Source organism: Ixodes scapularis, unplaced genomic scaffold (genome assembly GCF_016920785.2).
Source record: "Ixodes scapularis isolate PalLabHiFi unplaced genomic scaffold, ASM1692078v2 PGA_scaffold3__209_contigs__length_174095766, whole genome shotgun sequence".
Lineage (NCBI taxonomy): Eukaryota > Metazoa > Arthropoda > Arachnida > Ixodida > Ixodidae > Ixodes > Ixodes scapularis.
Genome location: NW_024609868.1, coordinates 19,158,353 through 19,173,057, shown reverse-complemented (window position 1 = coordinate 19,173,057; position 14,705 = coordinate 19,158,353). Strand labels below are relative to the sequence as shown.

Genomic DNA, 14,705 nt, shown 5'->3' with positions numbered 1-14,705 from the left:
ATCCCAAGGCCGGGTTGCTGACGGATGTTTCTTTTGTCAATTACCCATCACCGTATATACACGGATGTATCTGCATAAATAGAAACGCCCATTCGTTTCCGCGTTGACATAACCGCCAGGATAACTTTCTAAATTCGAACGCATCATCTGCTCTTCGGGTGCCGGTAACGCGGCACTGACTGACACGTGTCGTGTTGCCTCGCGCGTTGTTGCGCTACTACCGATGCATGCAAGCACAAAAATATACCTTGGCGATTAAGGATCTCCAGTCCTCCAGTCTGCCATGTTCTGTTTCTAGGCTGCAGGAAGTGTGTACTTGAAAGTAACGTTTCAAGGCTTCGTAGAAGAGGAGGAAAACAAAATGGTATATGTTGCGTGATTGACGATGGCTGTTGCGTCACGGACGCCCCCAGGTAGAGAACCACGACAACTGCGTGTACGACTACTTGGAGGTTCGGGATGGGCACGATGCGGGCAGCCCGCTCCTGGGCAAGTTCTGCGGCTACCGGACGCCCGACGACCAGCGCTCGTCGTCCAACAAGATGCTCGTCAAGTTCGTCTCCGACAGCTCGGTCAACAAGCCGGGCTTCTCGGCCACCTTCATGAAGGGTGCGTCCCCAGACTACGTTCGGGCACCGAAGGAAATCTGTTCACAGTAAAAACTGAAAAAAAAAAAAAAAAAAAAAAAAATATATATATATATATATATATATCGACGTGTACGCCCAAAACACGCATCCGCAAAACAAAACACCCCCTAGAAAAATTGTAGCCTCTAAACAGCCTCATGTATACTTCCACGTAAGGTATAATAACGCTCGGAAGCCGTCCACTTAGTAATTGTGCCCAAGCCGGACGCCTGTCGTCCTTCGACGCGTTGATTGGATACGATGCCCAACTGAACAGTGACGCAGCACTCGTGTTGAATCTTTTTTCTTCACTCGAACTTACTGTAATGACGCCGAAATGCTAGTGCAGAGACTTCGATTATTCAAGGTGGTGTTGATCCGCACGCGTTGATCCATACGCGGAGAATTGCTACTTATAGCTTACGCCATTGTTTACATCATTTTGAATTACGCGTGATATCTCGGCACATAACGTAATTTTTAGTATTTTCAAATTCATTCAGGTATACCGTAAATTTACTTGGCTTCCACCTGGAATAACTCTCCCACTTACGCGCTTGCGTCTATACAATTAACAGTCCCGTTAATTCAAGTTTAGGGGTCTAAAAATGTTTGCGTGTGCATACAGAGAGACACACACACGCACAAACAAACACAGTCATAAACACGGCCAATAAAACACAATCGTTGCAGGCGCGAAACTACTACCAGTTCACTCATAGCCGCATGCATAGTTTGAGAATATAAGTTTATTCCGTGTGTTCAGTTCATTTGAAAACGAATTTGACATACCACGACCCCTTAACCGCTCATTCACACTGGAAGCGGATCCGCGTTCGCAAAGCGGTTGCGAACGCGGTTGTATAAAAATCCAGTACAATTGCACGCGCACTTGATGTCATCGAGTGCGCGTGCAATTGTACTGGATCTCTACACAACCGCGTTCGCAACCGCTTTGCGAACGCGGGTCCGCTTCCAGTGTGAATGGGGGGTAAGAGAGGCAAGAGTATGCAGCCGCTAAAGCGCGATTGCGCAAAATGTGCTGCTCGCACGAGCGCTCGTGTAAGAAAAAGCAGGAAACACGCGCGCCTTCAAAAGCGCCTTCTACGTCGGTTCACGGAGCTCGCCCGATAAGAGCACGGAAGCTTGTTTTGTTTCCAGCCTCAATCTTGGCGCCGCATTAAGAAATTTTAATTCGTTTTAGAAAGCGCCGCACCGTTGTGCGCTCTAGCAATCTAATGTCCCTCGAATTTGCCAGCCTCCGCAAGGACACATCTCTCGAGAAACAGAGGGACATCTGTATACTCGTGCGATGTTGGCATTGACTTTCGCGAAAAGGAAACCAGAGAGCTGCCGAAGAGAAAGCCGCCAATTCAATTAGACCCGGGCTTGGAAGTCAAACGCGGCGAAAGCCTTCATTCGGAGACCCTCCAAAGGTCACCCTCGATCTCCCCCCCGCTGCATCAACTATAAACTTTGTTTCTCCGTGAGTTGGCAAAGAGAGAACGCTGTACGTTCCCCTTCCGAGCCAATCACAACGACGGAGGCGAACCGCGTGACATCCCTTTTTACTAAATGTCACTATTCACCCACTCGGAGATTAGCCCGTCATTCAAAATTCGCACAAAACCGGCTTTCCTTTCTTTCTCCCGCCCGTGGCTTTGACGGTATTGCGCCCCATTAGCCAGGTCGAGTAGAGTCGCGTATCTTCTTCCGGCGCGCTGATTGGCTCTCTGATTGGGTCTCTGGGGCTGTAACCTTCGCCGTTTGCCAAGGTACGGTGAGACGAAACTACAGATTGTTCGCAGGGGGACTCGTTGCATGCCAAGCGTGAGCGAGAGATTAAAAAGATAACAATAAAAAGATATAACAAAAAGGGTCGTGGCTGCAAGTTAGGCGTCTTGGAGAGCTGGCAAATGGATCTTGCGCGCGTAGCCTTGAACAAAATGGAACCGCGGCGGCGCATCCCGCTGCTGTCGCTCGAACGCGTTGCCAATAGGATGCTCCCTTGGCAGGTCGTCCTGATCACCGTTATTAAGGTGTTTACAAAGGTTGCCCGTTTATTTTTGTGTTTATTTCGCGCGCCTGCGCTCCCGTCTGTATTTATATATCTGCTTGTTTGTATGCGTGCGTTTGCGTATGTGTATGTATGCGTGTACTTTCGTGTGTGTGTGTGTTTTCGTGTCTTTTTTTTGTTATAAATGAAGCTGCCTGATTTTGTTGGAGATTGATTCTGGTATGCTTACGCGCGTATGGTTTTATACTCGTTTATTTTTTTACCAACACGATTCCATTGTACAGACCCCATTATAAATCTTCGTTAGTCTCGAAAGCTGCCTGCCGCGTACGTGGCGGCACTCAGGAGCAACAGCGGGGATAAGGGATTGGACGATATTATATTTTAATTCTGAAGCCACTTTTTTTTTTAACTAGAGAACATCGAGAGATTAATATTGTGTCGGCTGCTTAGTTATTAACTATTTAATGTACTCAACCGAACATTGTGTCTGCTGAAAACTAAAAAAAAGTATTTTTTTTTTTAGATTGTTAGTGCGAATTGCATTATGTCTGATTAAAAAAAAAAAAGAAAAAGACGCTACCGAGGAAACAATATATTTCTCCCGGCCGATAGAATTGTCAGAAATATACAATGCAAGGGATCTAATTTTATTGCACGCTGAATTAGAGTGAGTAATAAAACTAATAAAGCTATGTGAAAAAAAAATTGACAGCGACTTTTACTTTCAAACTTTTATAATGCTTGAAATGCAGTATTCGAGGGGCGACCGTTTAAACTTTTTTAGGAAGCATTAAACAGTCTTTTCGGGTTGTCACTAAGAACCTATATATTTATCCATAAGTCCTCTGAATATAGCGCCGAGACTGAATTCGTGTACAAGTCACGTGACGTCCGGGCACGTGATATTAACTTTCCCGCTAAATTTAGCGGGAAACGCCCGGACGGATGGACGGAAAAAATTTAGGCATTTGGGGCTTCCGAGAAAAAGCATTTCGTGCTTTCAAATGTTACGTTTGTTGTTCTCGTTTTTCAGAGTACGACGAGTGTCAGAAACCCGACCACGGCTGCGATCACGAGTGCGTGAACACGCTGGGAGGTTACAGGTGCGAGTGCAACATCGGCTACGAGCTCCACTCGGACGGCAAGAAGTGCGAAGGTGAGGCCGCGAAGAAGTTCCGTAGTACGTGGATTGCTCCTGATGTCACGTCCAACCATGCTGGTGGCCATTTTATATACATGTACAGTGCCTCGAACGCGTCTCCCACTGGTGTGTATACCGCGTCTAAAAAAGTGGTCCCTCGATTTCCGCCCGATAAAGTCATAAAAGTGTCGCGGTGTCGCCGGTTGCGGTCCTGGCGGTGTGCCAGCAGCGGTATTGGATGTGGGCGACGCCTGTTCCGCTGTAGGTCACTCTCCAGTGCTTGCAGTCCACGGAAGCTCCAGCACCCGCGACGACAGCGACACTCGCGATCGCTCTGGCTTTTCGCCAGTATTTTGTCTGTCCTTGAGAGGTCCTTTGACGCCCCAAGACTCCTTCAGCTCGAGAAGAACGGTTTCGCGCTAGCGCTCTCGCTCCCTGGCGCACTAGAAATGCAACTAGGCAATAAAAAAACTTTTTGCGCATGAAAAAAAGGAGCCTAAAAGAAGCCTTCTTAGGTTTTTTCGCGAAGAACCCCTTTAGCGGGTTACTTAAAAGAACTCTTTTAGGGTGCAAACTATGGACAAGTCGGAGAACCCCTAAAAGTTATTTGTACGTTAAAGCGTTAGGACTGAGACATCAAACAGCAGAACACTTCGGCTTCTTTGACGTCATTTGTTGCTGCCACGGGACCACCTCTGACGTATGGGCGGTATAGGACGAATAACACACCAGTCGGAGACGTGCTTCGGGCCCCGTAATACTTGTTCCAATCGAAGAGAACAAATGTGGCGGTGCGAAACATATGCTGCACAAGGAACTCGCTCAGTATCGAGACCACGACAGTGCCAGCTGACGATGACGTGAAAGCAAACCACGTGTTACTATACTCTCTCTTTGTAGTTTTAGATATTTCCATCCATTACGAGGGTACTGAGCGCCATGTGTATAGGTAGGCATAGCATTTCGTTTCTCGAGTGTTTTCCTTCATGGCACATGTGCAGACGCGTGCGGCGGCGTGATCGAGGCGTCGAACGGCACCATCACGAGTCCCTCCTTTCCGGACCTGTACCCGTCGAACAAGAACTGCATCTGGGAGATCGTGGCGTCGCCGCAGTACCGCATCACCCTCAACTTCACCCACTTCGACCTCGAAGGAAACAACGTGAGCACGCGCCCATCTTCTCGCGTATTGCTTGCGCCGCGGCATTCGTAACTCTTAAAGCCCGTTATCGCGGAAAAGTATCCCGATTCTTTCCTCTCCCGGCCTCTTTCTCCCTGGCTGGACGACGCCATTTTTGAGCGGAATGTGCCTGCGAGGAGGAATCATTTGGAGCAATGAATAGCGTCGATTTCGCATGTTGAGGCGCGTTAGTAACTTCAACCTCGCGCGTTTCATCCCCGTTCCTCCGTTTTCATAATGTTACCGCTAGGACGCACCAATTTTCGCTGCAACATTCGGATAGGCGCAAGCTTCCCCGTTTCGTTAGCTGAAGCCTTCGCCGCTGGGTGGCGTCGGGTCCCTTTGAGTTTCCTATAGGTGGCGTTTATTGATCACCGTATTTTGGCTCATTGCTCACGGTACCTTATTTCCCGAGTTCTGGTCTGTACCCAGTGTCCGCAGGGGCAAATTTGGGTTCAAGAATACAAGTTTTTGCTTAGACACCCGGTGCATATAGTCCGCACGCCGTTCTTAACCAAACGTAACAAATATCGTACACAGCAAATCCTGACAAATGCCTGCTGTATTAGCTCGCAAAGAAGCTTGTATCATACATAAATCAGCATTAATATACTCTGTTATTCATAAAATCCTTTACGTCTTTACACAGTGAACAATTTAGGAAAAAACAAATCCTGGTGTAGACCGCACCTGTAGATAGATATCACCGGGTAAAATTTCAAATTTGGAACATGCATAGTCCGTTAACTATAATCCGAGAAGTATGGAATAGATGTCAGGGTACGTAAGTAAACTAAACAAACAAGACAAGAGACGCGCGTGCAAGAATAAATTGACACGGATCTGAAGTGGCAGATGTATACTTATTCTTCCCTAAATCTTCTCCACCTTAAGGATTTGCCCTAAAATCATTATGGCATCTAAATACAATAGCCGATGAGATCACTTTATTCTTTTGTTTTTGCGTGTGTTTTTCACGTACCCCGATTGACACCAAGTCTTTCCTTAATAAAAAGTAATACACTAAATTTATGCGCAAAGTATGCTTAAGCTATGCGCCGAGAAACTGGGTGAGCGGAGGAAACGAGAGCGCGCGGGGGACATCAGAACGCGGCTCTCTGATTGGAAAGATTACGGGGTAGACCTAAAGCTATCTGCCTTTGTCTCCACTCTCCACTCCACTCGTCTAACTCGTTAGAACGCGGAACGCCGGCGTCCCGCGTTTGGCTCTCGCATTCGAACGTGTTCGACGAGCGCAGTGGAGACAAAAGATGCTAGCTTTAGGTCTACCCAGACTTGTGCACGTTACTGAAAAATACTAAGGAATTACATTTACAATTACTCAAGGCTAAATTGTAATTTATTACAATTACAATCATCCTCGACGTTGATGACTGCTCCGTAATTTTCTTTATCGCGCGTTGGGGAATCGGATCCGTCCTCGTCTTCACGTTCATCGCTTTCATCTGCGCGACCGAAGCGCGCTTGGCTGACGCAGGTGTCGGATAACTCCGGTGCCGCTGGCGTGCGTGTGTTGTGTCGGCGGAGTTGCTTGACGTTCTCCTTTCTTTCGTTTTGTCGTCTTCTTATTGAATGCATCCTTTTGATGACCACCGTGTTTGGGGTTGGAAAAGACTTGATCTGCTCCGATGCCGCAGTAAGGCCCGCTTCAGACGGGGCCATTCCGCCCAACAACTTCACGTCGCAACACCAGCAACACGGGCCGCCCGCGTACACACGCAGCAACCGAATTGCTACGACTTAGCATCATCATCCTGAAATTTTATTTTTCTTGCACTATATAGATGCACAGCTATGCGCTAAAAACGTGCTTTTATATCTTTAAATGGCATTGAGAATACTAACTAACGTTTTTTGAAAAGGTTTATTTCCGAAAACGATCCATTTCAAACCAGAACCAAGTCTTTAGCTGTCATCATCACCACCACAGAGGTGTCACGTGAAAATATCGCGTCCCTGGTTAGCTGCTGCCTCTTCAAACGTCTCCGAGTTGTCCGAATTGCTCGTCCGTTTCGAGTCGGACCTGATCTCAGCAATTCGTGTCGATCTAGGGAAATTGCTGGAAAAGTTGTCCCGTCTGAAGCGGGCCTTAACGAAGTCGCCAATCTTAAATCTCGGAGTCTTCTCCTTGCGTCATACCGACTTTTGGCCGAAGCTTGAAAGTTTTCCCATTTGTCTTTCGCGTCGTGCCGCTGTCTCGCCAACCTGTGGAGTCTAGTCGTCTCGTCTTTCGGCTGGTTGACCTCAAGCGTCGGTGCAGCATATTCGCTTTGGCTTTCGCGAACAATTCCACGCTCCCTGTAGTCTTCGACCCGTTGTTTGATGAATTCCCGGTCGGATGGGGAGCATCGATAGGAACTTGACGCCCCAGGGATCTCGTCGCGTAGCTCGATGGTATGCTCGGCGTGTGGGCAGGTGCCCAGTTGTTCCTACACCGTCGTAAACGCAGCGTGGTATTTTGTGAGTATCCCAAAGAGTCTTTCGCGTTCTTCCGGCGAAGCGTCTTCGGTAAGGCTTTCCACAGCCGTGTGGATACGTTGGATTAGGGCTGCTTCGATGTCATTTCGTGCTGGCTCGAACTTCCCGAACATGGCCAGGCGTTCGGCTTGGGGCAGATTCTCGTAAAATTTGGACACTAGAGCTTTTCCGGAGATTGTCGTTTTTGGAATCTTGGCGGGCGAATCGTAACGTTTCGGTAGTTCAACGATAGTTATGTCGTTCTAAACGTGAAACGTGACTTCCACGTTAGCGAGTTGCCGCCAATCTGATCCGAGAAGTAGGTCAATTGACTTGGGGAGTGGAAGAATGAGTATTTCCGGTACCTTGACCGTCGTTGATCCAACGCTGGTCGTCAGAGACGTGCACTTGTCAGGCGTCAGCTTCTCCAAAACGTTGACGAATTCCTCTACTCAGGACCACGGCGACACGCAAGAGTCCTGGGGTAGTGCCATGGGATCGATGATCGATATATTGGCCCCAGTATCGATGCACGCCTTCAAAGGACGGTTCATCTCCGTGAAGGTGGTGACAATAGGGAGAGAATCTCCTGTCGTGCACAAGAAGTAGTGGGCATTCTTCTCGTTTGAACCCGTGCACTCTTGCGCGTGTTTCTCCTCTGCGTGGATGGTCGCTGCAGTTTTCGGCTCTGGACAGTCCCTGGAGAGGTGACCGGGCTGATCGCAATTAAAACAGTTGCTCTGCCTCGTGCATTTGAAGGGTTTCCGTGATGGGGCTTTCGTCAGGGTGCCGGTCGGGGCGCCTGTCGTCTGCTGCGTTGATGCCGCATGTTCGAGCACGCCTTGTTTGCGTGGTTGAGTCTTTTCTCTGGGGCGGCGGCGGTCCAGAGTCGTCGCGCAGTCAATCAGCTCGAGGACCGACTTACAACCTTGGGCTGCAAGGGGATTGGCCCACTTGTCCTCGGTGATTCCGTGTAGGATTAAAGAGATCTGTCGGCTGACTCCTAGCTCAGAATGCTCGAGCATGCTATTCTTCGCGAAGATGTACTGCACAATGCTCTCGTTTTGGCGGAGCTGTCGGCGTTGTTGATACTCCAAGAATTGTTGAAGTCCCATTTTTCCTTGGAAGCGTTCCTTGATGGCTTCCTTCCATACTTCCCAGTCGTCGATCCGGGAACCGTATGACTTGTGCTAGTCTCGCGCGGCACCGTGAAGGCGGGTGACTGCGTTGAGCAGGGTGAGGTTTGGTGTCCAATTTGCGAGAAGAGCCACCCATTCGATTTCTCGAAGCCACTCAGCGACGTTTTCGTATGACTCCCCCTCGAACGTGGGAATCGCGTGCGAAGTGTCGCTCGTGGAGTGGACGCGGAGAGGCCTTATGGATTCTCGTAGGGTCTCGGCCAGTTGTTCTTGCGTTTGGACGATGATCGACAGCAAATCAACCGTTGTTGCGTTACCGCTCACCTGCGTTGTCGTGCCCAGCGCAGAAGCATCCGTCGTGGTTACTTCTCGTTCTGGACCGTTTCCGTCCGTCACGTTGACGCCATTTTCTGACTTCCGTGTTGAAAGTGCGTTGTTGAAGGCCAGGATAAGTTGCTGGAGTTGAATTTTCATATCTTGTATCTCTTGACGCATGGTGTCCTGCTTGGCGACTTCCGTTCCGTTGTTGGAGTCCGTGATCAGGGCGTGATCACCGGTTTCGTTGGACTCTGCGGATTCTGTCGGCTGCGCCATGTCAACGGTGGCCGGGTGCTGACGTTTCATTATTTAGTAATGCGATGTCGATTTGAGAAGAAAATGAAATAACGTTTATTATACTGGATTAACTTCTGGTTACATGAAGGGGTCTCTTTTGAGTGCCGTTCGTGGCGTGCCTCCGATCGTTCTCCCTCGAGCGGTTTCTTCCCACGCAGGCACACGCGGCGTCTTCTTCCCAAGCACGCACTATGGGCAAAGTTCAGTTCTCGCTCTCACGAAGCGTAAACAAGCTGGGGCCGCAACCCCGTGCGCTCGCACCGCGCGCTCGCGAAGAGTCATGTATTGAGGATCCATTACACATCCCGCCGAGGCAAGACAAACAAGTAGACAAACGAGCTGGGCCAAGCTAACAGAGCAAAGCATCCTTGTTGCAGCCGTTGCCTGATATTCGAGAGTTTTAGTAGATCGTTCCGATACCTCCGATACCACCGATAACGATGCCATGCATGCGCAAAGGCGGCGGCGGAGTATCGGGTATCGTTATAGCAGTCATCGGAACGATATACTAAAATTCTCCATTGTCGAAATCGCGAGGCTCTAGAAGTCATGAAACATATAGCCAAAACTAGAATAAGAATTGATTGATGTCCATCTTAGTATAGCGGCATATATTGCCAGACAATAGCAAAACATAGTTGTAACAGTAAGGTGATAATTAAATAATAAATAAGGTTTGGCTGGATATCCTTCTTCCTTTGCTTCTGAACAGGTCGAGCCTCGGTTGACACGTTGGTGAATAAAAAAAAAAAGTTCCCAGCATATAAATATAAGTAATAAAAAAAAAAACAGGACACTCATCACAACAATTAATTAAAATATCGGTTTAAACAAGGAAATGTAAACGCACGTTTGCCGTGTGTACCTTTCTTGGTGCCGTTCAAAAACGCACGGAGCACGAACCGACGGCAGTCTATTGCGGTGTTCTCCAGATAGACGTCCGCTGTGCCATGGACAGCGAAGGGCAGAGAGCTAAGCCGCACCATGGCCCCACTCACGAGTTTCACTCTCTCCTCAAGCCCAGAATATCAAGTCTACATCAGCCACCATTATGTTTTATTTGTAAAACCATCCGCTTGGGAGCGTCCTGCTGGAGAAAAACAGGAAGAACAAGTGAGGAAGACTATTACCATTTTTTTTTTTTTCCTTTTCAACGTGCTCGCAAAAAGCTGATTCACCAAAAAAGGGGGACTGAGACGCAGATAGCCTGGTTGGAATTCATAAATAATGTGGGCCAACCCTAGAAGTTGGAATACAAAAAAGTAAGCAGCTTTTAAAACAGGGTCAAATAAGGTGAACGAAAAAGAAAAAAAAAATCCTGTTTTCTAAGAGAAGATAATAAATGTGCAGCAACGAACGAGGATGCTCGTGGCAATGACACCTTCACATATTATCACATCTCTTTTAGCGGATTTTAGGGTAGACGGAGCGTCGTCTCGTGTTGTGGCATTATGAAAATGGTCGTAGTCACTATAACCAAGAAGGACGTTGTTAATTCTTGTCTGTGCACTTACCGCCTCGAGCTTCTCGAAGAGGCATACAATCACTTGGTGTCCTCCTCTCTCCGTCTTCGATCGCAAAGAAAAAACAAAGGGACTAAAAAAAGCGAATATAACTTGACTCCCCTTCCCCCCTTTTATTGTATAAATGCGTATTTGAATTTTTTTTTTACATTGTTGTTATGGTCTAAAAACATACTCAGGGGCCTGGTGTTCCAAAAAAAAAGGCTTTGTGGAACTGAAGAGTGCCAAGCCTTCCTTTGCGCTGGTCAATTCGCTTGGCAGTGTCACTGCGTTTGGCTTTACCAAAATAAAAACAACCCTTTCTTTAGAAGGTTGGTCCTTTAGGTTGGTCCTAAAAAAAATGTAACGGATTCCAAGGAATCCGTTACGTAAAAAGTGTAAGAGAATTACTTTAAAATTACTCTAGAAAATATGTAATTATTCCGTTACTAAATTACTGATAAATGTGAGGGAATACGAGTAATTTCGTTACTTGTAACGGATTACGTACAAGTCTGGGTCTACCCACTATTCATTCCACTCAGAGCTCGGCGTTCTCACGTCCCGGCTCGCTCTCGTCTCCTCTACTCCCTCAATTTCTCGACGCATAGTTAACTAACGGGATATTAAACATACGTTGCTTTCAATGTCTACATCTTAGTTGCCATATTGGGCAGACGCGCGGATCGCACCCCTAAACTACAGCGTACGTACATGAACATATAATAAAATTATACAGGACTTTAGAAATTAAAATTGTACTAAAGTACACTCGAAGTGTGTGTGTGTGTGTGTGTGTTTCTTATAAAAGCACAAAATTGACTTATTTTAGTGCAGTGTAAACGTCTAAACTTATGCAGAGGCCCAATTTTCGAAAATTTCTCGATATAATATTTATTGCGTAAAATTTATTGCGCAAACACCGCCCCATGATAACGAATACAAAGCATATACTTCTTTTAGCCGTAAAATGTTGTGCCCGTGAAATATTCCCGAAATCCCCCCCCCCCCCCCCCCTCCCCTTGAAAAAAAGTTCGGTTAGATCGAGCCCTCAAAAATAAAGTTGTTTACAGTATCGCTTTTTACCCAGGGCTTATTTAGAATATATTCGTAGAACCTTTTCGTTTTATATATTAATTACACGTGCCGGGCATCAAGAGATGATATGAGGAAGTAAAAATCGTTTTAAGTGATTACCATCATGAGGGAAAATATGATGACTCTGTATACCATCGCTGAAAAGTGCGTATAGGCAGATAACTTTTCTGTTTGCACCACGTACAACTTTTTACAACGATAGCTGCTGTGGGCTCTTCCCAGCACTGGAAATGACGCCCGTTGTTGATGTTTGAGACGTTGTAGTAGTTGGCGATGTAGGCCGTCCGTCGTCGATGTTGCGAAAATCGTTCAGAAAGATCGCCAGCCGCCTGCGGGAATTGAATCTGCGTCCGCTGCGGGAAAAAGCGGAGACGTTATTACTAAACTACGCCACAGCTTTTACAGCGGAGCTGTTTAAGGCTAGTTTCCCCAGGATCGTGTCCACCGCAACGAAATGAAGACGCCGAACTCTGGACACCTAACGCCATCTATGAGCGACGGAGGCAAGCCAGCTATCTGGTTGCCGCCATTGCTCATAGATGGCGGCAGCCTTTCCACTCTGTCTTGCCGAGTGGCGGCCGGCCATTACATTCCATTGTACAGCTCCGCTGGTCTTCCTTCTTCACCAAAGTGGAAACACTGAATTTTTTTTTGGTTATTGCACTGGGAACAATATATACTAAGGGCCCTTGTCGGACCTCTGTCGCGGGTTAATACACCCGCCCCCCCCCCCCCCCTTTTTTTTAGTGGTGCGTATTAGAATCATCGCATTTGGGTTATAGTGGATCAAACACGGTGATCCACTCTTGCACTGGCTTGTGGGTTTTTAGAGCGCCTTCCACTTGGTGCAAGAGTAGACGGTAATATACGTGCGCATCTTTCGCATCCTGGTCGGCATGAGCTACGCCACAGCGTTCATAACCGCTAAATGCTTTAAGTTTTTGTCACGGTGTAAGATAAAACTCTTCAGGTGAGGACAGCGCGCTCCTCGCACAGTGCAGATAAAGTTCGGCGCCGGCAGGTGACTCGTCGACCCGTGGGCACGGCAAAGACGGCTCGTGCCGCCTCATGCTCCGCACGCGCAGAGCTCCAGGGCGGTTGTCACTCGTGCAGAAAGACCACTTTTTCCGCTCTCACACACTTTCGCCGTTTGGCCGCCGGCGACACTGTCAGCCGCGGGCACGGTGGCCGCGAAATAATGCAGCCTTTCGGATGCCCGTCGAACGAACACTATCTAATTCCTAGCGCCGCGCGTTCAGCACCGCCGTGTTCTCACCTAAAGAGTATATCTTACACCGTGGTTTTTGTAGTACCCAATGCCCACGGCACGCGCTCTCTGGGCGAAAAAAAAAAAGCAAAGATATCCAACCGTGAGATGTGCGTTCACGCGCTCGGGAACACATAAAGAAACAAAAACGTTCGGAACAAAATGGTCAGATGTCTATTTTGTTCGGAACACTTTTGTTCAAACGTGACATCGATGCCCAACGACTTCGCCGTGGCGAGTCACAGCTATCGCTGTGTCTGTACTAGAGATTGACACTGGGCTGCTCAGTTTTTTGTCTGTTTGTTTGTAAAACAGTGATGGCGCGGGCGACCTGGTGTACATTTACCGTTTTCTTAAACCACCCGAGAGGTAGGGTGGTGAACGGGAAGAATCCGGATGGAACAGAGAGAAGCAGAATATAACAGATGACGTGTCAACCTTTTGAGACCTTGTCTTGTGTCACTCTGTACCTCTCTTCCACTTTAGATTCTTTTCGTTCTCCACCCAGTCTAGGGTGGTTTAAAGGCCGACGTACAACCTCGGTATTCTGCAAGGAAGATAATCCTCTCTTAGCACATCCCTCTCCTAAACTGCGAGATGGGTAGTTAAGTTGGGGCAAGGTAAAAAGTGGAGAGGATATAAGAAAGGAGGATGCGGGCAAAAGTGGAAAACGCGAAGTTTATCGCGACCTTTTAAGAAAATGGTGAACTGTGTTTTGCCGCGCAACGCGCCGAATGGGCCGTGACCTGCCCACTCCTGCCTCTCGCAGCAGGACTGCGAGTACGACAAGGTGGACATCCACAGCAAGATGGGCGACAACACGGTGCGGAAGCATGGCCTCTTCTGCGGTTCCTACCTGCCGCCCATCATCACATCGGAGGGGAACAGCCTGCGCATCGAGTTCAGCTCCGACAACTCGGTCCAGAAGAGCGGCTTCGCCGCCGTCTTTCTCACAGGTAACTGCACCGCCCGTCTCGTGCATGGATCCCTTAAAGAAAACATAATTAGAGGAAAACAACATTTAGAGCTATATGTATACGGCGCGAAACGAATTTGTAGCTGGCGCCCGCGGAAAAGGGGCAACTAGCAATCACGTGACTGGCCGCTCGTCACTTGGTGCTTGCGGTCTTTCGGGAGTTTTCTTTGGTCTCTAAGAACTACTTTCTAATCTTTTTGTGCACTTCTTTTTCTATGAAAATATTTTGATGTTTGAGAAACAAGTATAAGAAAATTGTCACTTCTGTTTTTACTCTTATACGATAACAAACAAAAGCTTCGCCATTCGCTGTTCGAAGGGGCGCGGTGTCACATGTTTTAGTTTCTAACATGTCGGTTCCCTCAAAGCGACGCCGCTGCTCGACGATCCACTTGTAACCACAACCCCTGCAAAAGGACCAGACGTATTACAGCATTGTCCTGTCGTGTTTGTTCCTCTTCGCAGTCCGTGTTTCCTGAGCTGCTTTCCCCATCATATATAACGTCAACCAACTGGCCCAGTTCGCCACCTTATTAAAGCAGCCGAACTTGCGCTCCAGGCCCGCGCGTTATGCTTTTGCTTGCCTGTAGGTCACGTGGTAGTCATCCTTTGCAAACTATAAACATATGCCCGTGCGCCTCCTTTTCCGCGGAGCACTGA

The 14,705-nt window shown here is 47.9% G+C and overlaps 1 protein-coding gene across 1 annotated transcript in view; it reads left to right on the top strand.

The window, feature by feature from the left end:
• Positions 1–14,705, top strand: part of LOC8026736 (tolloid-like protein 1) — a 238,705-nt gene that overhangs the window by 201,193 nt on the left and 22,807 nt on the right. The window contains exons 9-12 of the mRNA XM_042292323.1: positions 414–609; positions 3,683–3,805; positions 4,792–4,952; positions 13,839–14,025. Coding sequence (XP_042148257.1) covers positions 414–609; positions 3,683–3,805; positions 4,792–4,952; positions 13,839–14,025 — 667 coding nt within the window. The remainder of the gene's footprint in view (positions 1–413; positions 610–3,682; positions 3,806–4,791; positions 4,953–13,838; positions 14,026–14,705) is intronic.